The sequence below is a fragment of the Drosophila elegans genome, unplaced genomic scaffold, assembly GCF_018152505.1.
Source record: "Drosophila elegans isolate 14027-0461.03 unplaced genomic scaffold, ASM1815250v1 contig_476, whole genome shotgun sequence".
NCBI classification, from domain to species: Eukaryota; Metazoa; Arthropoda; class Insecta; order Diptera; family Drosophilidae; genus Drosophila; species Drosophila elegans.
This window is the reverse complement of record NW_024545863.1, coordinates 22,104,353-22,123,215: the sequence shown is the minus strand read 5'-3', so window position 1 is coordinate 22,123,215 and position 18,863 is coordinate 22,104,353. Positions and strand designations below refer to the sequence as shown.

At 40.2% G+C, this 18,863-nt stretch overlaps 5 protein-coding genes across 10 annotated transcripts; all 5 read right to left on the bottom strand.

The window, feature by feature from the left end:
- Window positions 1-80: 80 nt before the first annotated feature.
- Window positions 81-1,565, bottom strand: LOC108147086 (serine protease snake). Its single transcript, XM_017273374.2, has 4 exons — window positions 1,470-1,565; window positions 973-1,246; window positions 456-771; window positions 81-401 (listed from the first exon to the last, which is right to left on the bottom strand). The coding sequence occupies exons 1-4, from the start codon at window positions 1,552-1,554 to the stop codon at window positions 126-128; spliced, it is 951 nt and encodes a 316-aa protein (XP_017128863.2). The 5' UTR covers window positions 1,555-1,565; the 3' UTR covers window positions 81-125.
- Window positions 1,566-1,754: 189 nt separating this feature from the next.
- Window positions 1,755-3,617, bottom strand: LOC108147258 (venom protease). The gene is made up of 3 exons (XM_017273655.2): window positions 3,468-3,617; window positions 3,126-3,402; window positions 1,755-2,726 (listed from the first exon to the last, which is right to left on the bottom strand). The coding sequence occupies exons 1-3, from the start codon at window positions 3,565-3,567 to the stop codon at window positions 2,138-2,140; spliced, it is 966 nt and encodes a 321-aa protein (XP_017129144.1). The 5' UTR covers window positions 3,568-3,617; the 3' UTR covers window positions 1,755-2,137.
- Window positions 3,618-3,820: 203 nt separating this feature from the next.
- Window positions 3,821-5,308, bottom strand: LOC121467574 (venom protease). The gene is made up of 3 exons (XM_041709302.1): window positions 5,120-5,308; window positions 4,778-5,048; window positions 3,821-4,629 (listed from the first exon to the last, which is right to left on the bottom strand). Exons 1-3 carry the CDS (start codon window positions 5,214-5,216, stop codon window positions 4,041-4,043), a joined length of 957 nt encoding a protein of 318 aa, XP_041565236.1. The 5' UTR covers window positions 5,217-5,308; the 3' UTR covers window positions 3,821-4,040.
- Window positions 5,309-5,454: 146 nt separating this feature from the next.
- LOC108147259 (probable dimethyladenosine transferase) lies at window positions 5,455-6,943 on the bottom strand. The gene is made up of 3 exons (XM_017273656.2): window positions 6,777-6,943; window positions 5,976-6,688; window positions 5,455-5,792 (listed from the first exon to the last, which is right to left on the bottom strand). The coding sequence occupies exons 1-3, from the start codon at window positions 6,832-6,834 to the stop codon at window positions 5,643-5,645; spliced, it is 921 nt and encodes a 306-aa protein (XP_017129145.1). The 5' UTR covers window positions 6,835-6,943; the 3' UTR covers window positions 5,455-5,642.
- Window positions 6,944-9,962: 3,019 nt separating this feature from the next.
- LOC108147237 (protein kinase C) lies at window positions 9,963-18,701 on the bottom strand. Of its 6 annotated transcripts, none has more exons than XM_017273631.2 (11): window positions 18,480-18,701; window positions 16,353-16,710; window positions 15,671-15,864; window positions 15,541-15,598; window positions 15,368-15,480; window positions 14,942-15,015; window positions 14,311-14,342; window positions 12,413-12,483; window positions 11,136-12,342; window positions 10,462-10,601; window positions 9,963-10,403 (listed from the first exon to the last, which is right to left on the bottom strand). In XM_017273631.2, exons 2-11 carry the CDS (start codon window positions 16,504-16,506, stop codon window positions 10,242-10,244), a joined length of 2,205 nt encoding a protein of 734 aa, XP_017129120.1. In that variant the 5' UTR covers window positions 16,507-16,710; window positions 18,480-18,701; the 3' UTR covers window positions 9,963-10,241. The 6 variants fall into 6 exon arrangements, with proteins under 6 accessions (XP_017129120.1, XP_017129122.1, XP_041565133.1 ...); XM_017273633.2 differs by having other exon boundaries at window positions 11,136-12,339; XM_041709199.1 differs by lacking the exon at window positions 18,480-18,701 and adding an exon at window positions 17,850-17,998.
- Window positions 18,702-18,863: the final 162 nt, after the last annotated feature.

Genomic DNA, 18,863 nt, shown 5'->3' with positions numbered 1-18,863 from the left:
TTTCTTGTTAAGCTCTTTGGATTTGTCTCTAATTTTAATTTTAACCATTTCCAAAAATTTCCCAATCAAGACTGATTGAATTGGTTTTGTAGTTCGACAAAATAATATAATTTATTGATAGATTTTTAAAATTTATCCATGGTTTTGGTTATCCAGTCCAGATAAGGGTACACCCGGGTGTATATTCCGGGAATTCCCGGAGTGCCGCAGGATAATCCGGCCGATGTAATTGCTACCACATGGTACATGCAAGGATATTCCTGATGGTAAATCAACAGAGGACCGCCGGAGTCTCCGTTACAGGTGTCCCGGGCCATTTCGGAACCCACACAGAGTTGGTTACTCGCATCGAATCCTCGCGGGAATTCCTCCAGTTGTCGGCTAAGCAGCTTTTTGCACACCTAAAGGGATTTGAATTAAAACTACCTTTTAAGTAATGATTTATGTAAACATACCCCATCTCTGTATCGCTCCAGCTTGACTTTTAGCAGTTTGGCTGAGGGCTTCACCGCCAGTCCCGTGCTTCCCCAGCCAACGGCTATAAAGGAGTCGGAAAAGCGTTCATCCCGAAACGGGAGGCAGGCGGGATGCTTATACACATCGAAGATTACATCCTCTTTCAGCTTAATAAGTCCTACATCATGGTAGTACTGCGGATCCTCATATCCTGGATGGACTATATACCCAGCGACAACATAGTCCTTGGGGGCCGCATGATCATTGTACGTATCAAAATCCAGTTCGCCCAATCGCACAACATTTACCTCTCCCCTGAAAAGAAAATATTCTTTAAATATGATCCATGTTCATGTACATGGACATATATATTGTGATTAAAATAATAAAATAAAAAATTTCTTATTTAAATTAAAAGTATTAAATTGATTAGAAATGCAGTATATTGGCTTAACCCGATCTCTAGACCGCAAAAAACCACCGGTTTATTATTTCTTTCTGGTCTTGGGTACTTACTGTTCCGATTCCAGGCAGTGGGCAGCGGTTAAGACGAACCGCTCGCTGATCAGAACGCCACCACAAAACCAGTCGGTACGGGTGTCCAGACTTCGTCGACGTCCCAAGCGTGCCATGTGCGGAAATTCCCGAGGCTGGGCCGGATGACCACCCACAATTAGGGGCGTGTAGCTCCTGCAATTATCGATGACCCGTCTCTCAATTGGAGCACCTGGGAGCAGGAAACCATAGTCGATTGTCTCCTCAAAAACACTCTTCTTATATCTCGTGCAGGCTGAAGAGGATTTATTTGGGTTGATTAACGATATAACTAAGAACAATAGTTTTGCGAGCTTGATTATATTTTGATTTAAACTTAATTGACTTAATAACTCTAACCATCTTTAAAATGTATTCAAAGTGTAAAAATAAGCATTAAGAACGATTGTATTTATATATTTAAGTAGTGCAATGTTCTTAAATAAGGAGTTTTGTTACCAAAACATATATCCACTTACACCTGACTATATCCATATCCGGATGCTGGCCAAAAGCACATGCCAGCGGAATAATCAACAGGGCAAATTGCCAAGGCGTCCACATCTTCTGGTGACGATCGGTAAACGACTGTGTGATCCGAACGGGTTTTGCTCCCAATTAGTCAGCTGTGGAATCACCCAGTGAATTTGAAGGCGGGGTTCAAGCGGGTAAAAGCTAATACAAAATCCCCGCTCTTCAAACGTTTCGCCCACCAGTAAACCGTTTTGTTTACTTTCGTATGCAAATAGAAAGACAATAATTGATTTGCGGAGTGAGCTTTACCGGGCAATGAATATATTTAGAAAAATTTTAAATAATTATCAATGAGAAACACTAGTGTTTAGGCGCCTTTTTAAGTCTCTGAACATTTTGGCTTAGCTTAAAATTTTAATTATGATTAATAGAGAAATAAAGTTGAGACAAAGCCATTTTGGGACTATTTCAAAAATGCTAAACCTCGCTTACTTATCAACAAATGTATTTTCTTTTAAATAGTTATAGGCAAACATCATCATAATTTTTTATTATTTAATTACATACAATTTTTCTAATAAATTGTTAAATAACAAACCTCGTTGAATACTTTACCTACAATATTGGCACTTGTTTAATTTTGTCATGGCTTTTCTTGTATGGTTCTGATTTACTAAATCTTGGCTAGCTGCCGCTTAATCCAGTCCAGATAGAAGTGCACCCTTGTGTACATGGCGGGCAGATCAGGGGTGTCGCAGGACAGTCCAACGGATGTGATACCCATAACATGGTACATGCAGGGGAAGGAATTGTGGTAGATCAGCACCGGCCCGCCGGAGTCGCCGTTGCAGGTGTCCTTGTGCTTGGTGGATCCAATGCAAAGTTGGGTTGTGTGGTTATAGCCCTCGGGAAGCTCCTCATTCTTTTCCGTCGTGATCGTGCACCGCGTGTTGTAATTGTCGAGCTTCACTTTCTGCAGCTTCTTGTTCTCGGTGCGAGGCACGATCTCCAATTGACCCCAGCCGATGGCGATGAAGGAGGACACGGAACGGCCGTCGGCGAAGGGAAGGCAGGCAGGATGCTTGTACTCGTTGAAGGTTACCGCTTTGCTCAACCGCACCACGGAGATGTCGTTGTAAAGGGCCGGGTAGCTATAGTCGGGGTGTAGTGTGTGGTCCTTTACCTCAAAGTCCTCCGGGTCGGCATCGTCAGTGTTGGTGTCGAACTCCAGATCCCCAAGGCGAACAATATTCACTGAACCTCTAAACAAATTTTTATTTAAATTACCATTAAAGCGCTAGTAAGATACAAATTTAAAACAAAATTTTTAAGATAAAAAAAAAAACTATTCACCCAAATTTTCTCAAACTTCTATATCTATTCAGTACACAAAATGTACTCCTCCATAAATGTATTTTTTTTCCATTTTTTATGTCCGGAAGCTATGAAACAATTACCTAAATACATCACTTTCAATAAAAAATAAAGAAAATAAATATGTTGTAAAATTTATCCAAAAAAAATATATAAGCAAACATTGATAGATCCTAGACCACCAAGTGCCAGTAAAAATGTTTACAAATTTTAACAGTTATGATCGGATTTAGAAATGATATGCTATAATTTAGTAAGATGTTGTTGGTGATTAGAAAAATACGTACACAGTCGAGAAGTGACAGTGCGCTGCAGTCAGCACATGCCGGTTGCTGATAAGTGTTCCGCCACAAAACCATTCCAGCTGGCCATTATCATCATCGCTTCGGTGTCCCAGGCGGGCGGCGTGCGGAAACTCCTTGGGCAGAGCGGGGCCTCCTCCGATTATAAGCGGTGCATAGCTCGTGCATTTGTCCGAGGTCTTGAAGATAGAGGGAGACCCCTCCAATAGGAAACCGAACTCAGATGTCTCCTCCCAAACGCTCTTCTTATACGCTGTACAGGCTGTGAAGTACATGATTTTACTAAAAAGATCTTTATCTCTTGAGATATGATGCATCATCGCCTACTTCTTACTATATCCGGATCTTGAGAACTTATCCAGTCGACTGATAGGATCAGCAAGATTGCTTCCAGTAGAACAAGCTTGCCAGAGAACGCACTTTTCATCGTGTGGCCGCCTCTACGATCGGTGAGCAACTAAAACCATTATTGGTTGTCAATGAGCTTCTCTTTGAGACCTGCCTAAGTGTGATCACCTCAGGAGAGCTAATAAACACTGGGAAAATTCGCGTTTTTGTCGATAAGAAATTATATGCGGTTTATGCAAGCAGAAATTCAATGCAAAACAAATCCAATTTGATAACCAGGAAATATTATATGTTAAATTGTTTTTGGGTCTTGCAAAAAATTGAAAAACACATGCATTTATCAATTTTATTCTTTAAAACTTGTTACGACTTCAAAATCTATTAACAAATTCTGTGGAAATTCAAACCTGAAAAGCTCAATTCTATTTAAATTTAAAACAGGTTTGTTGAACCAACCAATTTAAATAGCCGGTGTATTTGCAATTATTAATTAATAGCTTGTGGTTTTCCGAGAACCCTGCTTGAAGTCCATGAAAAAGCCTTTAAATGACTTTATGTCTGCTTGGCCAGTTCGCCTTTAATCCAGTTGAGGAAATAGTGGACCCTTGTGTAGGGACTGGGAATATCGGGTGTGGAGCAACCAATGCCGGCCGATGTGATGCCCATTACGTGGTGCATGCAAGGCAGAACCTTGTGGTTGGCCAGCACTGGGCCTCCGGAGTCGCCGTTGCAGGTGTCCTTTTCGTCCTTTGATCCAATGCACAGCTGGCTTCTGGGCTCGTACCCCTTGGGCAGTTCTTCATTCGCTTCCGTTGTGCTCACACACCTGTCACCATATCCTTGGAGCTGAACCTTCAGCAGCTTCTTCGACTCCTTCTGTGCAAACTTTTTCCGGCCCCAGCCGATGGCGATGAATGACTCGTGTTTCTCGCCGTCGTCGAAGGGCAAGCAGGCAGGATGCTTGTACCTGTTGAACTTGACTTCCCGGTCAAGTTTAACGATCGCGATGTCATTGTAGAGGGCGGGGTTCTCGAAGCCTGGATGTGCCGTCAAACTAAGCACACCAAAGTCCTCCGGCTCAGCATCGTCCTCATCGGTATCAAACTCCAGTTCACCTAAACGCACAACATTTACATTTCCGCTGTGGAAATATAATTCGTTACTCAGGAGGTTGAAAAATAAAGCTTGAAAACTATTATTAAATTAATGTCTGAAAATCATTAATACACAATAAGTTTATAATAACGTAGAAGTACAACATTTTCAATATACTTTCATTTCATACTTACTGTATGGAAAATAAGCAGTGTGCCGCAGTAAGAACCAAGCGATTGCTTATCAAGGTTCCACCACAGAACCACTTGGTTTCGTTGTTAGCATCCCGGTGGCCAAGTCGAGCTGCATGGGGGAACTCCTTGGGCTCTGCCGGCGTACCATCTACAATTAGGGGTCTTGATCCATGACAAGAGTCAACCGTTTCGTAGGTAATCGGTGCATCGTTGAAAAAGAAGCTGAAGGCCACACGTTCCTCGAAAACAATCTGTTTGAATTTTGTGCAGGCTAAAGTAAATAGAAAATACTTATTTTAAATAAGTTATACCAATGATTTGGTTTACACATATGGCTCTTACCAAGCTGGGCGGCTGGATCCGGGTTTTGGCCGTAGACAAGGCCGGTGCTGAGGAAAAACATCAGCGGCAAAGCAATTCTAAGCGTTTGCATTGCCATGTTATTGATTTGTTCTCGATCGTGGTCCACCGGCGACTATTCAAATCAAATTTAATCAGCTAGTTTTCAATTGCGCACTTTATAAACACCGCTCTCCGGCATTAAACACTGATCAGCTGATTCCATTCTATATACAGTAGCTATTAATGTGGAAAATCTTACTTAATTAAGCCAATAAATATATAAAAATATTTTTAACAAAGATATTGCTCAAATAAATATTTTTAAATTGTCAACAAGATTCAACATATATTCATAGTATGGATTTTCCCGTACTGATTTCATATTATAACTGGGTTTGTCAATGTATATCTACTGTATTAGAACAGAACCAGTTTGGATATAAAAAAACAACTGAAGTTTGTTGGCTTAACATTATAATAATGTTAATAAAATTGTACAAAGTTAGACGAACTAATAATAAAACTAATTAAAGTGTATGCCAGCTGAATTAAAAGCCAGCAGGAGCTTCATAAAGTCGTCAATGTCCATGCTTCTCGCACGTTTACTGGCCATATTCTGTTCTTCCAAGATACCGATGACTTTCTCCTGCATGTTGAAATCATCTTCGACGGGCTTAGGAAAATGAATTTATTAGTTTCATGAGAAAAGTTAAGCATTCGTTGAAAATGTATAGGTATATATGGGTAGAAGTTTCGAATTTTCTAAAATTATTTTTTTTTATTTTGCAGGTAATTTATAAGTAACAAAAAAAAATTATTGAAAAAAGGCATTTTAAGGCTTTAGAACTTGACTCACCTCGTTCCTGAGCGAACGGTACAGCTTGTAGTTCTTCTCGAGCATCTCCATCACGGAGGTGACCTTGAAGGTGGCCGCCAGCGTCTTGTTCTTGCGCAGAAAGGCGATCCGCGTGAGGCCATCCCATTCGGTGAAGTTGACGGGTGGCGGTGGGTTCTTCGGCTCCAGCCGCACCACACTGCTCTCGACCTTTGGCGGCGGCTTGAAGTTGTTCTTGCCCACCTTCATCAGCATATCGACGCGGGCCAGCAGTTGGGTATTAATGCTGAGGCGGCAGTAGAGCTTGTCGCCCGGCTTGGCCACCAATCGCTGGGCGAATTCGCGCTGGAACATGAGCACGGCGCAGCGGAAGAGTGGCCGGTGGAGCAGCAGCTTGAAGATCAGCGGCGAACTGATCTGGTAGGGCACGTTGGCGATGCACAGATCGAAGAAGGGCAGCTCCGCCTTCAGGAAGTCCCCGATGAGCACCTGGAGCTTCGGCTGCAGCGGCGTGGCCTGAACACGCTTCTGCAGTTCGGCGGCCAAGCGGGTGTCAATCTCGCAGGCTATGACCTTCTTGGCCCGCTCCAGCATCTTAACGGTCATGTTTCCCGTGCCGGGACCGATTTCCAGCACCACATCGGTGGCTCGTAGGGCAGCCTTCTCCAGCATGGTGGTTATCACCAGGGGATTCTTCAGAATGTGCTGTCCAAAGTCCTTGTTGAACACGATTCCTGTAGGAAAAATAGTTTTCCGCCGATGAACAATGATTCGTTGTATTGTTTACCAGTAAGTTGTGAAAGTTTCGGTTTAAGTACTGACCCTGCTTCTGCACCTCGGTGTGTATGCGACTCTTCTTTTCCGTTTTGACCTTTGGCATCTTGTCTAGTAATTGTTTTTGGCCTTTAAAATTAACAAATTTCAATAGATATTTATTTGTTTTGACTTTTCTTCTTCTTCTTGGGATGGCAACATGTGCACTGCTAGTTAACAGCCACTAGAGATGAGCGCGCCAGCAATAACACTTGTTTAACAGAAGCTGTTAACCGCTAAAGGCGGGCTTGTCCTTTAATTCAAATTTATAGCGCTTTGTTAATTATAATTTGGAATCAATTTAGAATAATGCTATAAATAACTAATAACTATTAAATAATAGGTGTTTTTAGCAATATAATCTTTGGGCTAGTTATATAAACCCTTAATCATGTTAACCGCTCGCCCTAGCTTTCCAGTTTCGCAACGGTCAATGCTGTTATACTCAAATTCAAACAAGATCGGTTACATTTTTCATAGGTGTTACCTCTTTATTTATTAATTAGTTTTCACTTAATGTTATAAATCAATTTTTCTTGTTTTCAATTTTGCTTTCTTTGGTTATCTTTGCACACATCTGCTCATACCTTTATTTAGTAGCTTCTTTAACATTCAATTACGCTCACTTGCCTGCCTTGGTAATCATTTCCTTTTTTGTTTTTCTTTTTTATTTTTTATTTTATTTAATAGCTTTTTTACAACATATCAACTGTTGACTTTCGACTTTACCGTTACAGTTATTTATCTCTTGTTTAAACATAACTTAAACTTTATTTATGCCGTTATTTTGCTCAGTTTTAGTTTGGTTTTTCTTCTGATTTTTGTGTGATTTTATTTGTGTGTGTTTCTCTGAATACTTTTTGTTTGAGATTATTACTCTTGCAATGATTACGCCAATTTCTAAACCTCCTCTCTCTTTGTTGCGCTTTAGTTTTCAACGCCGTTCCATAAATAATTCAGTATATTTTCATAGTAGTTTGTGTGTAGTTTTGCCTTAGATCAGTTAACAATTTGTTTTGGGGCTTCCGTTAATAATCCATTTAAGAATCTAAGATGCGAAAGGTACATGAAAAAGTTGCACATATGTATGTATGTATGTAATCTGGTGTGTGTTTGATTGAGCTGCATGGCTCCAGAAAAAGTTAGCTAAGCTGATCGAGTGAGTACATTCAGAGTTTAGAGATTAGTTCAAGGACCCTCTTTGGCAAGCCATGATATATTTAGCATAAGATTCGGGTTTTTTAGTAAGTGGTAGATGGTAGATGGAGACAACAGCGGGCATTTTTGGGGGGAGCGTTCAGCTTTGCATATTTGGTGAGAGCTTATAGCTAACATTTTTGGTTGCACATTTTCATTTTCCTATAAGTTTAACGTTTACGTTTGTTGTCAGGTTACGGTCACGCGATTTGTTCTATTCCCTCGTCAGTTTCTCTCCTATTATATTTACCCTTTTGTCTGTTCTCTGCTTAACAACAACCAGCGAATTTAAGTTATTTCCTTGACCTATTCCTGATCCCTGGCTTAGGTTCTATGTTCATATGAGTTCATCTTGTTGGCTGGAGTTTGCTTTGCTTTATTTTGCTTGTTTTTATCATTTAGTTTTAATTGAATACGCGCCTCTATCCTTGCAACGGCCCTCGAGCGCATTGCTTAAAAAATTATTCATAGCTTTTAACATTTTGCCTATACTCCTCCTTCAATTCTTTGTGTTTTTGTTACTTTTGCTTGTTGTTTGTTTTTCTTTTTCTTTCTCTCTTTTTTTCTTCGGTTTTTTGGTAAAATGCGTTCTTGAAAATACTTTGGGTTAACATTTAAATTGTAAATGGGTAACTAGCGCACAAATATTATTAGACACTGGGCGTTTATTATTACATACAAATGTGTATTTATGCTTGCCTTTGCCTTACGTTTTTTAGTTAACAACGCTGCTTATAGTTAATAAATCTTCTGTTTACCTTCCTTTGCTATTCCATATTTATAATTAATATTATATATATTCATTAATGATTTCTTTTAGCATAATTTCTCTTGCTGTGGTAGACTGAAATCGAAACAGAAACAAATTTAGCCGCACAAAATTAGCTATAAAGTAAATAATAATAGTATTAACATTTAACGGATACCGATCAAATTTCGATGCATTATACTTCAATTTGAACGCGGTTTGCGAATAGAACTTAGCTTTGAGTCTTTGGCTTTAAAATCAACACATAAACGATAATATTGTTGTTGTGGTTCCTATCTTCCTATGCCACATAATTTCCATATAATTTTTGTTCGGCTTTTCCTCATTACGCTAAGTGTTTGTGGGTTCTTCTTTAGTTTCACAATTTATATGGTTCAAATGTATATATATATATATATATATATATATATATATATATATATAGATTTATATATATGTATATATACACGATTTGTTTGTTCTTATCTTCTTTCGCTTACAGACTAAACACGTTTTGTGGCTTGTATTCATAATTTGTTTAGCATAAATTAATATGAATTTTATAGACATTCTCTTTGTGGGTTTTAGCTTTATCTCTATGATTAGTTAGCTTTACTTTCTCTTTGTTGGTAAATTGTATGCGTTTGTATTAGGGGCTTTTTGGCTTCATTTTGTTTTGTTTTGTTTTTCATTTTTATAAATATTTATGTATAACAATAAGGTTATTTTAAAATAATATCGCTTTAATACTTGAGAAGGAAGTTGTGCAGGATTTCGAATACATAAAACAAATTGAAATTAGATTTTCGTGGTCGTATGTATTGTGTGTGTATGTGTGTGTATAGCACAGAGGGCACATTGCGGCTATTGTGTTAGAAATTCCCTTGAGATTCGCTTGGAGCAAGTGCCTCGCCTCCCATAAATAGAGCTCTGCTTGGATTCTGTCGGTCTGTAAGTGCGAAACTTGAGATTCGACACGTCAAACAATCAATAAATAACTAATAACAAAATGCACTCAGCCACTGGGCATTGACTAGATGGGGTGGGGGTTTCTGTTTTTGTTTTTTTGTTTTTTGTTTTTTGGGGCCTGGCAAACAACATAAATAAATTCCAACAGGTGTGGGGCTTGAAGCGGTTAAGGTTTTTTTTTGGGGCGTAGGGAAGTTCGGGTGACAAGAGCTAAAGAATTCGCGTCCTTTTGCACCTTTAGTTCAACTTGAAAGCTTAGCAGTTTTGACAATTGGCACTGGTAGTTGGATGTGGATGAGTGATCTACACGCAGGACCGGAACCGAAACGAGGACCACGACTACGGGTGGAAACAGACAACAATGGGGAGCGGAAGTTACTATAAATTAAACTTTTAGACTGCTTGTGCTAGGGGATGCGCTACACGCTGGATGACAGCTCGGATCGATGGCGATCTGGATGGCCACCCTCGCCGAACGGGATTCCCAATCTAATCGGGGCTCCAGATCGCAGCGCGACCAATCAAACTGGCTTTTGAATATGATTTGCGATCGTTGGGCCTTAGTAGACTTTGCGCTCCGGTCCGAACTTGGGATTCACAAACGAGAAGCCGGCGAACTCGTCCTGGTTGATGCAGCGCACAACGTCGTTTCCGATCGGTGTGAGTACAGGATCCTCTTTGGTGAACTCCGCATCGAAGTTGTTGGCGTCTCGTGGGTTTTTCTGTGTGACAAAGTAGTATAGATAATGCTTTAATCAAAATATATTTCTTAATAATCACCATTTTCGGTCGGAATGGTGGCTTTATGTTGCGCTTCTCCAGCTCCTTCCAGTCCAGCTTGTTGAAAAATGGATGCTTGCGTATCTCGTTCTCGTCGCCAGTGCAACCCAATCGCTGCTCCGGATTCTTGGTTAGAAAACCTGCATAAACCAAAGGATATGTTATATTTTAGTGTCGAAATTTTATGGCGGTTATACTTAGATAAGGATGTATATATGTGCTTTAGGGTGCTCAAAACTGCCTATTGCAGTGCATTTGCCAACACAATTTTTCTTAGAAAAATTAAACATGCGACATATTAGCAACTTGCTTGTATAAACTAGGATAAAAATGCACAGAAATCTCTTTGGCTGAGACTCGGTTGGAATGTATGTACATATTATGATGCACAGAAAAATGTAAGCCAAATTTTAACCAAAAAGATTTCCCTGATGCTGTTTACTATTGAACCTTGTCATATTTTTCGTATGAGTAATACTTTTAGACAATTTTCGAAACAGGATCAAAAATAATCGATTTCTAATCATTTCTATTTGTAATTGAAATATTATATCAAAAATATTAAATTAAATGAATTTATTGAATATTAAATAATGATAATAAGTTTAACATGAAGGTATAGTAAGTAAAAGTATAGATGTACGAAAGTGGGTCAAGTTAGACAGAATGCTCACCCTTTAGTATGGAGACGGCCTCGCGGGATAGCCAAACCGGATAGAGGACGTCGTCGTGCATGATGGAGTCGAAGAGCTCGTCCTCGTTGTCCGCCTCGAACGGCGGCTGGCCGGCCATCATCTCGTACATGAGCACGCCCAGCGCCCACCAGTCGACGGAGGCGCCGTACTCCTGCTCCTTGAGGATCTCCGGGGCGATGTAGTCGGGCGTGCCACAGAAGGTGGTGGTCAGCATCCCGTTCATGATGCCCTCCTTGCACATGCCAAAGTCGGCCAACTTACAGTGGCCCTCCTGGTCGAGCAGGATGTTGTCCAGCTTCAGGTCGCGGTAGATGACGCCGTGGGTGTGGAGGAACTGCAGCGCCAGTGTCACCTCCGCCGCATAGAAGGCGGCCCGTGAGGCCTCAAATCGACGCGCCTTCTGTATCTGGAACATCAGATCGCCGCCATTGACATACTCCATCACGAAGAAGAGGCGGTCCGGGGTCTGGAAACAGGAATGTAACGCAGTCAGGAAGGGATGGTTGGCGGCCAGCGCCAGGATGCGCTTCTCGGTCATGGTGCAGTCGACGTCGTCGTCCTGGATGATCGCGTCCTTCTTGAGCACCTTGATGGCATAGATCTCGTCGGTGCCCTTCTTCTCGGCCAGCATCACCTTGCCGAAGGAGCCCTTGCCCAGCACCTTGATGAAGTTGAAGTCCAGCAGGGAGCACTTCCCCGGCCGAGTCTCGCCTGTGGCCACCGGCAGGCTCATGCAGCTGCTGCTGTTGTAGCCACTGGTCAGCGTTGTGGTGGAGGTGGCCAGGCTGTCCGCCGATAGTGTGCCACTGCGGAAGGACTGGCCGGGTGCCCCGTCGCCGTCGCCGCCCAACGAGGCCCCGTAGTTGTCCTCGCCGCCCTGCTGGTTCAAGTACTTGGAGCGACGCGGCTGCTGCTTGTCCGGCGAAATGCCCAGCGAACTGAGGATCTCGGCCATCTGCTTCGTGTTGATGCCGCACGTGTTGGCCACGTTCTTCTGGCACCGCTTGTGCACGTTCATGCAGCAGGTCTCGCACTGCAGTCCCTGCTTGATCAGCCCGTACAGCAGGGAGCCGCAGTGGTCGCAGAAGGTGAACCGCTTGTAGCTGTGCACTACGAAGCGATGCGGTACGTTCACATTGAAGCGCTGGCCCTGGCCCGCCGGCACCACCTCCACTTTGGTCTGCTGCTTCAACACGCCAAAAACAACACTCCATTAGCTCCTCAAGATCTGGATGGGTTACTGCAGAGCAACTTACCTCATCTCGCATGCCCGGACACTTGGACACCACGGACAGGTGGCATTTTTTATGTACAACTAACGTGCAGACTAGAAGTGTTTTGGGGGAGAGAAATCAAAGAATTAATATCCAAACTGGCCAAACTGAACGCTTCGAGAATTCATCGATGGCAGAGTGCAGGGCAAAGTATCCAAAAACTCTATGAAAACTATGGGCTCAGAAAAAATAACACCCTGATGCTAACAAAAAAAATCTATCTGTAGGGTTAAAAACAATTATAATTCTGTCTAGTACAATGAATATAAATTCCATATAAAAAAATTTGTTTTTAAATGAAGGCATTTTTTTTGTAAAGACATTAATTTAAAGTGATAAGCCATTATTGTAAAAACAAAATTCCGCTAAAATGAACTTGATTATAAAACCAAATTTAAGCCAGCCTCTGGTTTTTTTTATTTAAGTTTTTTTTTTATATATTTTAAGGAACTTACGTTTTGTATCATACATATATAAATTTTGTTCTTTGCAGGACGATTTTTTCTGAGCTCAAACTCTAGACAAACGAATGTGTATATATTTACAAAATATTGTTTAAATCAAGCTCGTTGAAACATTCAGGGTTAGACACAAAGTCCCCATTCGTGACATTCAATTGATTTTGAAAGAAAATGGACACTGGATCCGTTTCGAATATCACGATTGGATGGACAGAAATTAGTTGATAAACCGTCGATTGTTTTGTTTGTTGTGCAGTGTGTGATTATTCACATGTTGGTCAGTGGAGTTAAGTTGTGCTTGGTCTGTGTCTGTGCTCTAATTAGTGTTCCGGTTTTAATCACAACATTTAAATGCTTCGTGCCAGATATTGGAGCCAAAACTACTTAGAAAAGAGAGATATGACGGAAGAAGCCTTTTAAGCAGTTGACATCTATGATAAAAATGAATACAAGTAAAGAAAACGATGTCCTATTTTAGCTATAAATATATGTTTTATCCCTAGAAGAAGATTTCTCTGATAAATTTCGTTTATCCGTTCCCATTTTAAATTGCTCTTTTATTTAATATTTAAATGAACCTATTCCAAAAACAGACAGTTCATTTGTATCATGCAAGAAGTATCTTTTATGATGATATTGCATTCGTATGACCCAATGATACAATTATTAAATACCCTCTTTTTGATGTTTAGTGACATTTTAAAGGTCCCCCATATCACTGAAATTTGCATAGTTCGAGCGTTTTTTATGTCATAGAATTACAATTTTATTAAAGATTTTAAATCCAAGATTGAAAGTTTGGCATGCAAGACAATGAAAAGTTAAGAAAAGTATCGGATAAATGACGGACGAACTTTAATATGCTTTTAATATATATATTCTATAATTCTAGTAAATTTTAAAAAGACTATAAAACTTCTAGCAATTCCGATCTGATTTTAAGTAAATTAGTAGTACAAAACTTGCATTCCTCTTCATACGTGAATTTCAAATGCAATGTGATGGGAACGATGACGGGACTCATCCAGATCGATTAATGGTGCAGCGGGGACAGGACCTGTGCCAGGACACTTGGCTGTTCCGAGGCAAACATGACTCAAGCTATGTGATCGATGCATTGGACAATGCTGAAGACTGAACATATGTGGAGCAATCGATTCCGCTTCGGAATTTCAGAGTATGGTGAAAAAAAAAACATAATTGATCTTAAAGCCAAAGAAACCCAATGGCAACAACATCAACAACGACAACAACAGCAAACAACGAATAACGAACAACGTACAACGTACAACGAACGTAACAAGCAAATGCAAAGTGATATGGATTGGATATAGCTTGTCGGGGGCTCTTCCTGGAGCTCCGAAGCGCCAGAGCTGAGCTGCTCTGGTTTTCCGTTTAGTCTGAAGCAAAAACACATACCTTGACATTGATAGCCTTGTTTACCAATTCCCCTGCAAAAAGGCAAGAAATTCCATGGCTATTGTATGTATATATATTTTGGTAACTGAATGATTGGTGTGTTTGTTTTGTTTGTGTGTGCGAGTGTTTTGCGAATGCATGATAACCGCCAATGGAAGCCCCATAAGAAATCAAGCATGATCTGATCGTGACCGTTATCGTGGTTGTGATTGTGAACCCGTGATGACCCAACGACCCATGCCAGCAGCAAATGCTAAAAGCCCATTAGAGAAACCAGTTTAATGCCGATGGATATATAGAGAACCAAGGAAATTAAAACTGCATAATAGTGAGCCACCCAATAAAGAGCCAAGGATATGGAGCCAGTAGAGCGATGAGAGATGAGTGATGAGTGAGGGATAGTGGATACATTAAGAACATAGAGGTAAGAGAGATCAACCCAAGTCGAATCAAATTAAATCAAAAAATAGTTCAGATGGTGAGAGGTGTGTAAATCAAGTCCCGAAACTAAATGCATGTTCAGATTAATCACTGCGTATACAACTTAGGGATGTACGGAGATGTTTTTTTTCAGCCCGGCTGTGAGTACGTTACGAGAGTTGTACGATTATGTGTGCTGGGCTCCACTTACCAGATAAACTCGCGGCAATGCGAACAGAAGGTGGGTTGACGCAAAAACGTTGCCATGAACTTGTGCCCATTAACCTGTGGGAAAACAGAAAAAACGATAGTGAAATTGAGTGAAACTGACATTTTAAAATCAAGATTTCAGTTTAATTTTTAGAAGTTACTTTAAGTTTACTTATGGAATTGTAGACTAGTCTTTGGTATTTACTACAATGTGGAAATTAAATGTTTTGATAATTCGTTGATTTAATGACGGTACAAATTTTAAAAAATTGCCATAAACATCTCATAGTATTGTCAATATTATTTTTCTAAATAACAAATTGATTAGCTTTTTTTTTGCTTGTTTAGTATACAAAATTTAGGTTTTAAAATAAACGGAATTTTGACTCAAAAATAGGATCCCTAAAAAAGGAAAATGAAAATGTACCTGGTGGACACGACGACGCATGGCACCGCGACGACGGTTGAAGCCAGCACGCTCTTTGAACTCCTTGTTGGCGGCCACAGTGTGCTCCACCACTGCCTCGGCTTTGGCTTTATCTGATAAAAATAGGATCAAATCAGTAATGTTTAATTTTTAACATTTATACGTATTCGTACCAGTGCGATTTTTCAGCTCAATTATGACGTGAATCTTGCCCTGCGGCTCCAAATTAACCTGGAATGTTAAAGGAGCTTGTAAATACCATAGGGAAATTAAGGATCAAACAAATTATGGTTGCATACATACCCATAGATCCTGCACAGCCGTCTCACTCTGCATGAGGTCCTCAAAGGAGATAATGCAGTTGGCTACAAAGTCATCGGGTGGCAGAGCGGCATCATGAAAGACGGTTAAGTTGATGTTGCTAACATTGGTCACGTCGTGGACGAACTGCTCGTTCCAAACTGGATCGAATGTCTTTGGCCGTGTGGTGGCTCGATCTGGAAGTAAAGGAATACCAGCATTTCATATAAAGTTTTACTTTAAAACCTTATTCATATTCCAATTTGATAGAATATTTGCGAGAGCAGCTTTTGGCAACTTTGTATGTACTAGATACATTTAAGCAGTTGATTCTTTTTGCTTAGAAAATGTCCTTTCTCAGATTTTTTTTTGCAATGACAAAACTTGTATCGTACTGGATCATCGAAAACAAAAATATCAATAGTTCTAGATATATATGTAACTCACTAAGCTAGTCTCTAATCAAAAGTTTTACTAAATATGTATTTCGCAACGTATTGTTATCTTTCCATGCTCATATCGTTGTCTATTTTGTTCGGATCGATTTGAAACAGGATATTAAATACAACCTAAAAAAAAACTTTTAAGTATGCAACATATATTGACTATATTAACTAATGAGCGCTGACTTGAGGTTTTGGGGTTAAACATATTCGATATTTAAATAACGTTGTGGGACACTCACCAAAGTGGCTCTCGTCGACATCAATGGAGACATAGGGATCGATGAGCTGCTCGTCGGCCAGCTTGCCGAAGGTGAGATTGTGGCGCTTCTGGAAGTCTGTGGGCCGCAGGCCGCTCGCCTCGCACACCTTGATCTGCAGCTTGCCCGTAAACATGGTCGTGATATTGAGTCCTGTCCCTGTTCCTGTCCCTGTCCTATCCGCCTGCACCGGTGCCTACTGCCGATCTAGAAGTGTGATCCTGATCCTGCCGCTCCTCAATCCTCCCTCCGTGCGATGTTCGTATGTGTCTGTGTGGGGAGCAGCGGTGGACCACTCGGCTTTGTTTGCGGTGTTGGGCGGCTGTCGGGTGATCCTGATCTGTGGAACAGGATATATAATCATAAGAACTAGACTATCAATTTCAAAATCGTGCAATGAAACGCTAGAGTGGCGCTCGCTGTGGGCCAATGTTACTGTAGGTCATTGACACTCATGAATGGCGTATGCGGTACACTCGATTCACTCCCAAGGTCGCCTGCGCCTTGTATCGATGGAATTTATGCACATACAACACCCACAGCAGCGGTAAGAATAGTAGGTGTGTTCGCTTAAAACACACATTCTTAAATTATTTTTTTTTCTTTCATTAATAATGATTCTATATTCTAATAGGTAAACAATACTCCACATCTGGAATTTGTACCGCTTCGGTTGCAAGTCTGTACTTTTTTTAAATTTAATTTGTTTTACGTTACGTGATTTAAACAAAATTGTTGTTAATTTTAACAATTAGTTGGTTTTAAACTGATAAAAATGATGAAATTTGTTGTTTCAAAACGTACTTTTAGCTACCGGTAAAAAAATATCTTTTTTAAGGTTAATATAACATTTCATAAAAGCAAACTGAACTAAAATATTTTCTTTTTTAGTTCTAAATAAAAACCACAAAAGGTCTGCAGGATAAAATTGTTTGTCAATTTTTTTAGAATTATTCTATGACTACTACTATTTTGTCCGCCCCTGTGTCTGTTTTCATTTGTGTGTGTACATTAGGCAATCGCTCAAACGACAACAGTCCGTGAAACAGAAAATCGAAAATAGTACACGACCATCATCTGCTATGGTAATATTTCTACCATATAAATCAAATCATTCCAAGGAGTGCAACTTTGTTCATCTCGCAATCCCACAGATAGTTGTTCACTGGGCGAAATACACAATCACAGTACCGCACTAATTGGTGTACAAAGAATTTTTCTGATTGGCAATTTTGGTGGGAACAAGTAATTGCCCCCTTTTTTTTCCACAATCTTAAGTACTTTCAGTGTCATTTAGCTTTGATTACATATGTATAATGCTTTTACTTGCTCACTTTTTATGCAAATTCTTTGTGTGCATGTATGGCACATACATACACAAGCGCGCACACACTAATACACTCGCAGTCAGCTTTTTTCCACAGATAAAACAACAAAGAAAGAATAACAAGTAATTCTAGTGCTTTCTTTCGCTCGCACCTTACCCACCCACCAATACACGCGCGTCTCACGCCCACTTCAATTGGAAGCACCTGACAAAAAGCCAATAAGTGCGTACAATTAACTAAACGTTTGGTTAACTGGTCCAATTGGAAAATTTGTAATGTTCTAATTGATGAAAAGGAAGGCCTTCCAGCTGGCAGAGTTGCCGTACCGTTTAACTGTCAGTTTGACACTGATGAGAATAACCAACGAAACCAGTGTTAGTTAAGAATCGAAGTGGCGCACAATATTAGTAGTTCAAAAATTATTCTTTGTAAATGTTTTGTTTGGGCTTTTGGGTGTGTAGATATTCTTTTAACAAGCAGTTTTAATGGTAATTTTTACACTTTTTATAATATTGCACATTTTGTATGTCTTCTTTGCTTGAAACCGAAATCAAATAAGCACGAAAATTCAAGAATGTCTTGTTTATGTTTTTCTATATACACTACACTCTCTCTCACTTTCTGGCGCTCTCTCTCTATTGTTGGTATATAGAGAAAAAATGTTGAGGCGAGGCGCGCAGAAGCTGGTATATTAGAGAAAAAAGTGCGAAAATTTAAGGATGCCTTGGCAGTAGAACACACATACATACACATGCACATGCACGCACACAGTTACACGCACCCTGTTTGCACAGCGTTTTAAATTGATTGGTTTTCCCAAGGTATCTCCTTTGTTCTTCGACGGATTCGAATTATTTCACAAAATCACAGTGTCCAGCATTTTCCGTTGCATTGCTGGCTATTTTTTATTGGCCTTAAAATGGTTTGGCTTATTAATATTGATAAAAATGTTCACGCCAAATCTTATTGGAAAAACGTTAGGGATGTGCTATAGAGGTGGAGAAACATCGATGCCAACATCTATGTAATCGATGTTTTCAAACTATTGGTTTTCTCGATGTTTTCCCATCTCTACTCTGCTTTCCCTCTGCCGCAGTGCTGTCCACTAACATAGGAGTGTTATGAAAACGATGATCTAACATAAAAATGTTAGGAAGACGACGAT